The 9434-nt window shown below is 42.2% G+C and overlaps 1 protein-coding gene across 3 annotated transcripts in view; it reads right to left on the bottom strand.

Annotated features, from left to right (window-relative positions):
* Positions 1–4675: 4675 nt before the first annotated feature.
* LOC309653327 (H(+)/Cl(-) exchange transporter 4-like) overlaps positions 4676–9434 on the bottom strand; it is a 72133-nt gene continuing 67374 nt past the window's right edge. For all 3 annotated transcript variants that reach the window (XM_082447926.1, XM_082447927.1, XM_082447928.1), the window contains one exon: positions 4676–5623. In XM_082447926.1, the coding sequence (XP_082304052.1) occupies positions 5403–5623 (221 nt within the window). In that variant the 3' untranslated portion in view covers positions 4676–5402. The remainder of the gene's footprint in view (positions 5624–9434) is intronic.

Genomic DNA, 9434 nt, shown 5'->3' with positions numbered 1-9434 from the left:
GCTGTCTTCTATTTGTTTGTAGATTATGCCCTGGTCTGTAATAATAATTGTGTACAATAATTGTAATGTTTATAATTGTAACGATAATTTTAATAGCACTTATCACCATAAGAAACTGCACATCAACTCAAATGGAGGCATATCAAATCCAGCAGGCCCATTAATCATATGAAATGTCCAGTTTGATTTAAATCAAGTTTTTGAATGTCCAGCCCCTTTTGGTAGCAGTTCAAGAAAATTCAATGAATTATAAATAACAGATCTATAACCAAGAATATAACCCATGCTTAATAAAAGCATTAAACTGTGTGAGTCAAAAACTGACAGAACTGAAAGGAGAAATAGATGAATCCACTGTCATAAGTGTAGATTTCAACACACCCCTAACAGAAATGGACATCTCCAGCACGCTAAAAATCAGTAAGGACATAGTTGAACTCAACTACACCATCATTCAACTGGACATAACTGATATCTATATACTACCCCACCCAACAACAGCAAAATACACACTGTTCTCAAGTTTATGTGGAACATTCATCACATACACACACACACACACACACACACACACACACACACACACACAGACACACACCACATTCTGGGACATAAAACACACCTTAACAAACTTTAAAAAATAGAAATCATACAAGGTCTGCTCTCACCACAATGGAATTTAACTAGAAATCAACAACAGAAAGACAGCTGGAAAATCTCAAGATACTTGGGAGATAAAACAGCATGGATCAATAGAGAAGTCTCAAGGGAAACTAAAAATATTTTGAATTAAATGAAAATTAAAACACAACTTATCAAAATACCCTTTATGGAATATAACAAAAGCAGCACTTAGAGGAGAATTTATAGTATTAGAAAAGAAGAACAATCTAAAATCAATCATCTATATTTGCATCTTAGAAAACTAGAAAAAGAGCATATTAAATCCAAAGAAAGCAGAAAAGTAATAGTAGAGCAGAAATCAAGGAAAATGAAAACAAGAACTCAAGACAGAAAATCAGTGAAACCAAAATCCTGGTTTTTTTTTTTTAAAAAGATCAGTAAAATTAATAAGCCTCTAACCAGGCTAACTAACAAAAGAAGAGAAAAGACAAAACTAACAAATGTCAGAAACAAAAGAGGGGACTCTTCACTAAAGATCCCAGGGGCATTAAAAGGATAGTTAAGCAGCACTTGAACAATTCTATCCCCATCAATTTGAAAACGTAGATGAAACGGACCAATTGCTGAAAAACAGAATGCTTATGCACACAACAGGAAAACAAACAACATGAATAGGCCTATATCTATTTTAAAAATTGAATCGCTAATTAATAATCTTCCAAACCCGGAAGCAGTGGGTCCAGATGAGATCACTGGTAAATTCTACCACACATTTAAGGAAGAAATTATACTAACGCTCTACAATGTCTTTCAGAGAATAGAAGCAGAAGGAATACATTTGAACTCATTTTATGTGGCCAACATTACCCTAATACCAAAACCAAAGACATCACATGAAAGATATCTACAAAAGATATCCTAATAATTCTCATAAACAAAAATCCTCAACACAAAACATTAGTAGGGCTTCCCTGGTGCCGCAGTGGTTGAGAGTCTGCCTGCCAATGCAGGGGACACGGGTTCGAGCCCTGGTCTGGGAAGATCCCACGTGCCGCGGAGCAGCTGGGCCCGTGAGCCACAATTACTGAGCCCGCGCGTCTGGAGCCTGTGCTCTGCAAGGAGAGGCCGCGATAGTGAGAGGCCTGTGCACCGCGATGAAGAGTGGTCCCCTCTTGCCACAACTAGAGAAAGCCCTCGCACAGACACGAAGACCCAACACAGCCATAAATCAATAAAAAAACAAATACTTAAAAAAAAAAAAAGTCTAAAAGAAAAAAAAAAAAGAAAAGAAAATTAGTAAATCAAATTCTACAATGTATAAGAAGAATTATACACTGCAACCAAGTGAGATTTATCTCAGGTATAGAAAGTTGCTTCAATGTTTGAAAATCAATTAATGTAATCCATCACATCAACAGGTTAAAGCAGAAAAATCACATGATCATATCAATAGATGCAGTAAAAATATTTGAAAAAAATCTAACATCCTTTCATAATAAAAAATCTCAGTAGATTAAGAATAGAGAGGTACTTCCTCAATTAGACAAGGAAGATCTAATGTCATACTTAACTGTGAGAATCTCAAAGCTTTCCCAGTAAGATCAGGAACCAAACATGAAAATCCCTTATTAGCAGTGCTTTTCAACATTGTGCTGGACTTCCTAGCTAATGCAACAACACAACAAAAGGATATAAAAGGCATACACATAAGGAAAGAAGAAATAAAATCATCTTTCCTCACAGATGACATGCTCATCCAAGTAGAAAATATGAAAGAACTGAGAAAAAAAAAAAAAAAAAAAACCTCCTAGAACTAATAAGCAAGTATAGCAAGGTTGCAGCGACAAGTTAATATACCAAAGTAAATAGCTTTTGTATATACCAGTAAGAACAAGTGGAATTTGAAATTTAAAATACAATGCCATTTACATTAGAACCCCCAAAATTAAATACTTAGGCATAAGCCTAACAAAATATGTGCAAGATCCTCGGGAGGAAAACTATAAAACTCTGATGTACAAATCAAAGAAAAACTAAGTGGAGGGATCCTCCATACTGAATAGAAAGGCTCAATATTGTCAAGATGCCTGTTCTTCCCAACTTAATCTAATGCAATTCCAATAAAAATCCCAGCAACTTATTTTGTGGATATCAGCAAACTGATTCTAACATTTAAATGGAGAGGAAACACACCCAGAACAGCTAACACAATAATATAGACGATTAAATTCAGAAGAATGACACTATCTAACTTCAATGTTAACTACAAAGCTACAGTAATCAACACAGTGTGGTATTGGTGAAAGAAAAGAGATAGAATAGGAACAGATCTATGGAACAGAGAGTCCAGAAGTAAACCCTGATCTTTGACAAAGAAGCAAAATCAATACAATGAAGAAAAATAGTGTGTTCAACAAATGGTGCTGAAACAACTGGACACCTACATGTCAAAAAAAAAAAAAAAAAAAGAATGTAGATACAGCCCTTAACACCTGCCACAAAAATTAATTCAAATTGAATCACAGATCTAAATATAAAACAAAATTATAAAATTCCTAGACAATAACACAGAAGAAAATCTAAAAGACCTTGGGTTTGGTGTTAGGAGGAGAAAAGCTCAGGGAGATGAAATGTCCTGCAAACAAGGATCTCTTATCAGCAGTAATGTATCAGCATCTGTGTTTGTTTAAAATATTGAGAGACAGAGAGAGGGAGAGATTTTTGCTTTCTTGCAGAACGTTCAGAGCAAATTTCAGCACCCAGATCTTCAACAGAAAACCTTATGGAGCTTCTTGAGGTGTGAGCGGGAGTTAAGGGAAGAATTTCCTGCCAGAACTGGAAGTTCTAATGATAACTGACATTGGATTATTATTTTAAAGGAAAAGAGAAACTGCTACACACTGAAATGACACAAGTGATCACAGTGGTATTTATGCTGAGTCCTGGAATTTCAAGTACATTAATGGGCTTCAGCAGTTTGCAGAGTAGGGACCCTGACCAGCAGCAGCACCTGGGAGCTGGTTAGAAATACACATCTCTCCCAGATCGGAGGAATCAGTAACTGCAATGGGGCCCTGGCACTCTGCATTTAACCTGGAAGTTTAATCCTCTGGGGGATTCTGATGCCCACTCACGTTTGAGAACCACTGAGTGCCTTTAAAAACCACCAGCAGAAATGATCTCTAGCCTCAAACACTTATTCTTCCCTACTGATTACCCCTCACCATGTGCAAGACACTCTCCTTACCCTCAGCTACAATCAAAGCTAAGGAGGATACATCTTGCCAGCTACCAATTCTCTGGGTCAATATGCAAATGTATCCCTTGTAAAGCCCTGTGTCTTAGTTGCCAGAACAGCAGGAAGGAAGTCAAATGAATAAAAATTGCTCATTTGGCTATTCACGGACAGCCAGTGCAAGGTTTCTCAGCCTGAGCATTATTGAGTTTGGGCACATGATAATATAATTCTTTGTCTTTGGGGGCTGCCCTGTTCATTGATCATATGTTTAGCAGCATCCCTGGCCTCTATGTACTAGATATGTCAGTAGAGCCACACAACAGACATTGCCGCAGGGGACAAAAACACCTTTGTTGAGAACACTGGGTTAAACCAAGCGAGCTGGCTCTGGAAAGTAAACTACATTGGATAGTTAAGACTATGAATTCTATAAAGGCCTAAACTATACACAGTGCCAATATCCCACAACACTTACCCACCTCCTATCTCCAGCCTATGGAAATAGAATATAGGCAGACAACCCCAGATTTCAGGCTACATTGACAGAGCCAATCCGTTTTTCTACCCAAATTTAGGCATGTCTGTAATCCAAAAGAATGACCCTCAGTTTGCTATACCTCTCAAAATGTTATAATCTTTCGATCTGCTGCTCAAGATTTTCATTTTTGTTTTCACAACATGTGATTAAAACAAAGAAAAAGTTTATTGGGTTATAAAATGCCATGGAGTCATCACAACTCTTAGTTCACAGATAACATTTGTTTTGAAAATGTGAATCTGTACAACTAAATTAACAAAATTAACAGAAAATTTAAGCATAATATAAATTTACCATTTGCTTATGTGATTTCTGAATGCATATAACGACACCCGTCTGAGCCCAGTGGCACAAAAATACACAAAACGCACACCTGTCCATGTCATACATCTATAAGCTACCTCAGCTCATGCATATGCTAAGAGCCAAACATCTCTTCACAGTAAATCACAGTAACCCAGCGCTTTGATGCCTACTTCTACAAAATTTGTCAGGTCTTCCTTAATGTAAAGAATGACATATTTATTATAATATTTATGTCTTTCTTATCCATTAAATGTGTAAAACTGTGTCATTTCTTTTAGTAGGGTTGCATCTTGTGTGTGTGTCAACCAAGTTTGAGCGTTGTGCGTCTAACCCCATTTCTTTCATTAGCCCTGAGATTTTCGTTGCTCGTTTCTGCAGAAAGCCATGACTTGGAAGACGGGTATGCCAGTTCAGAGTCTGAACCTCTTCTGGCGCCAGAACCAGGGCACTGGAAAAGCAGCCAAAGCCCCTCCCCGTTGGCTCCTCCCCTCGGGACTCAACCTTCAACCTCAGGGCAGAGACAGCAGCCCCACCTGGAAGCCTGCGTCCCACGCTCGCCGGCAACTCCTCCTCCTGGGCTCCCCTGCTGACATCTCTTCCGAGCACTGCCACCCACCCCCCTGCCCCGGTCCCCGCCAGTCCCGCAAGGGCTGAGCCCGCGTGCCCTTCATCTTGTTCCCCCCAGGGTCCCGCCGCTCACCCGCTCCGCGTCACCAGGCACTGGCGGAGCCCCAGCTTCCGGAAAATGTCCACCACCGTCTCCATGGGGGTGTGGTCCGTGACGGTGAAAGGGCTGAGGTTCAGGACGCGCCGCAGCTTCAGGGGCTGCGGGCTGTTGGCTGGCAGCTCGGGGGGCTCCTCGGTGAAGTACATGACCGAGTCGCTCACGATGCCCTCCTGCCTCTGTCTGGCGTTCTCTGGAATGGGCGAGCAGGACGGTGAGCCCCACGAGACTCCCTTGCGGGGTCCCTTCCCCCACCCCATCCCACCCCATCCCACAGCAACACACGACTTCCCTCCCCCAGCAGCCTAGAATCCCACAGAGGAGGGGCGCAGCAGGCAGACTCCACATTCTTAACTTGGGGCTTCAGCCAAACATCTGTGAAATTGGCATCTCCCTCTCTCAAGCTAATGCTGTGCGAGACCCCCCTGCTGTGAGCCGATCATTCACTGCCAAAGTCTTGCAACGCGGGCCTGACCAGGCTACTTCCTTTAGGGAAATGCACTGCTTCTGCCTGGACGTCAGGGCACCCAGCTGGCCCAGGGCCTGCCACCCTTGTTTCCTGACACACCTTCACCTCATCAGGGGCCGAGGTTTGACGTGAAAAGGAACCTCACTTAGCTGCCCAATGACCTTAATACATGGTTTGGTTTTTTTTTTTTTTTTTTACAAACTAACGTATAACTGGCTCAGATGGTATTATAAATCCTGAAAGGAACAAGAAACCAAGAGGACCATCCTAGGCTCACAGCCCAGAAACGCAGCTCAGTCTAATCATGATTTTTGGGACCCAAGAAATAACCCTAGAAAAAGTATATTTTACCCCTTTTAATCTCCTTTTTTGTGAATTTCTCAAAGAAATTAGAACTGCTGTGGTTACAATTAGCCAATTTCTGTCTACAGAGAATATCATGTGAAAGAAAGCTAAAATAAAATATGCTAACAGGAACTCATATACCTAAATGAAGTGCTAGAAACCAGGCTATTTAGATTCATACATGAAGTAGATTCATGAGTAGACGTATCTCCAAGGCAAATTTCCTTTGGTAAAAAATTTAATCTCTGTTTTAGACCATGTGAGGAATTAGGGAAAATGTACAGTGAGGCTTACCTTAAAATGGATCCTGATTTCTACAATTTTTGCTTTCTCAAAGACTACTGTTCATCTATATTGTTCATTTTTAAAAAATTCCAACTGCCTGTTCTGAAGTGATTTATTGCAATAGAGTACTCTAATGGAAAGCTGGAAGCTGGTGAATGGAAGAAGAGCCAACAGGAAAGCTCTTCACATCTTTCTACTAGGGTGAACCATCTATTCCTTGTTTGGACAAGAAATCTTTATCAGTCACCAGAATGGCTGCAACAAACTCAAGGATATAAGTTCACAGAGGGCAGAGCCTGACTACTGTCACCCCAGCTTCCCTGGAAGCTGTGCTCCCAGCTTCCGGGACAGCACCAGCACATAGTGGATGCTACCAGCAAGAAATATTTCCTGTGCAAGAGGGTAAACCAAGCCCTCACCCAGGGCGTGATCCAGTGCTACTAGAGTATAGACTCCCAGACCCCAGGGACTCATGGGAGCCTGCCTGTGTAAGAAAAGAAGAAGGAGTGTAGGAAGGAAGGAAGAAAGGAAGGAAAGAAGGGAGGGAGGGAAGGAGTGAGGGGGAGGGATGAAAGAAAAGAAGATGGCCCAACATTTACATGTGTAAAAGACCCAAAAAACAAGAGGAAAATACACCAAATATTAACAATGGCCTTCTGTGGTGTTGAGAATATGGGTAAATTTTTTTATTTTCCCATTTGCTATTGATTTCCCCAGTATTCTATGCATATTAGTTTTACTTCAAAAATGTAACAAACTTCATATTTGTTGTAAAGATCAAGTGGTTAAACTGTTTTTAAAATTGTTGTTAGTATTGGGGGTCTGCTGTTCTATTCTACCACAACTACTCTCAGTGGCTGCAGCTCCTGAAAAATGATGTACCCTTTACGAGCGCCTGTTACGGTCATTCAACCTGACATTCCACTTGTTAGCAGCAGTACGATCATAATGCCAGGTGCAAGGAGGGTAATGAGGAAAGTGTTGATAAAGTGAATTCCACAAACTATGATAGGCCAAGAAATTTTAAAAGACTGGAAATAATCACATATCCAGTAAGTGATTACAATGGCCTTAGAGCAATGGTTCTCAACTGGGAGTAATTCTGCCTGCACCCTCAGGGGACATTTCTCAGTATCTGGAAACATTATTGACTGTCGCTACTGACAGGAGGCTGTTACTGATATGTGGTGGTAGAGACCAGGGATGCTGATCACACAATGAACAGGGCAGCCCCCTCACAACAGAGAATTATTTGACTTTAAATGCCAAAGAAGCCATGGTTGAAAAACCCTATTTTAGAGTAATTATGTTTTTAAGGAGGTAATACTAATCCTGTGAATTTTAATTGCTTCCATAAAACAGATGTAATTAATAAGGAAGTTTTAACAGTGAAAAACCAGAAGAAGCCACAGTCGTGGTCAGTACAAAAACAGTATGATAAAATGGTAAATAATACTTAGAATAAAAAGCAGATTATTTTGTGACAAGTTATAGTTCAGTAAGGCATAGAGAAGTCCCTCTGCATATGTTTTAATATCCCCAGCAGAAACAAGCAGGGAATCTGACAATTCTCCATGGCTTATTATGTAATTAACCTCTCAGACAGAAACATCTTTAGCCCTAAATAATTATCCAACAGATCTGACATTTATGTTGTTGTTCAGTCATGATACAGAGCTCTTTCAACTTGCCAGAAGATACCCTAGTATCTTACACCAGTAAGAAAACAAAGAGTTTCTTTAACTCTTCTCCCATAACTCTGCTTTTCCATTCCCACTGGGTCTTCTTTGAGTCCTTATTTTGATAAAATCTTTGATGAAGATAATTTTAAAATATTACAAAGCTGTTTATAAACTTTTTTTAACATTGGCAAGAAGTTTCAGAAATTCAAAGGGAGAGCCTTAGAAATAGTTAACAAAGAACAGGGATAAGCAAAGGGTTGTCTGCACAGTGTATATTCCCAGTGGAGCATTTCACCATTATACCTCGACAAGCCCCAGTGGCAAAATTCATAAATACTCTTGAAGATGACATATAGAGTAAAATCAAGTGCACACATAAGCCATGTCAAGGTAGGCTACAGCCTACCTTGAAATGATGGGATAGCGAGCAGGATCTCATTTGCTGGTCCCTGCCCCTTCTCCACCTGGAGAAAACACTCTAAGAGTCACTGCTCCTCCCTGCCTGGGCCTCCAAAGACTCACACCCAGGCCTCTGTCTGTGGAATCCTCCTACCTCCCGCTCCCCCTCCAAGGCGCTCATCCCTGGGCCAACGGGAGCCCCGGGCTTCTCCGAGCCGCCCGTGTCGGGAACATCCCAGCTGGGCCTCATCCCCTCTCCGCTCTCCCAACTCAGCAGCCTGCCCCTCAGCCCAGCTGATCCAGTCAGCGCACGAGGAGGAAAAGCATCCCACGGAACTGACTGGACCCACGCGGGCCTCTAACTGATGGCGCCGGACATAGAGTCGCGAAGTGAAGGGCTTGAGCGGCGCCGAGGGAGGCGCCTGAGGCCGAGAGCTCAGCATCTGGGTCGGTCAGCCTGCCTGCAAGTCCGTCTCCGCGACCGGCCTGCCCGGCCAGCCCGCGCTCTCCCACCTCGTCCTGCTCAGCTTCGCCCAGGAAGTCCCTAAAGGGCGGAGCGCGTGTCTCCTGGCGGGAGGGGCCCAGGGGGCTGCTTGCAAACGTGGTGCTCGGTGTCCAGCCAAGAATGCCTCCGACGGGACACTGTCCCTCACGGTGTGACCTGGGGGCAGCAGCAGCAGCAGCACTAAGAGGGAGCTCGGGAGAAATGCAGAGTCTCGGGTCCCACCCCAGACCGACTGCATTCTGGCCAGACGCCCACGTGAAACGAATAAGCATTAAAGCGTGAGAGACCCTGGCCTGAAGCCCTCCGACCCTCGTCCACT

The sequence above is a fragment of the Balaenoptera physalus genome, assembly GCF_965194825.1.
Source record: "Balaenoptera physalus genome assembly, chromosome: Y".
Lineage (NCBI taxonomy): Eukaryota > Metazoa > Chordata > Mammalia > Artiodactyla > Balaenopteridae > Balaenoptera > Balaenoptera physalus.
Note: the sequence above shows the minus strand (reverse complement) of the source record. Positions and strands in the feature narration are given on the sequence as shown.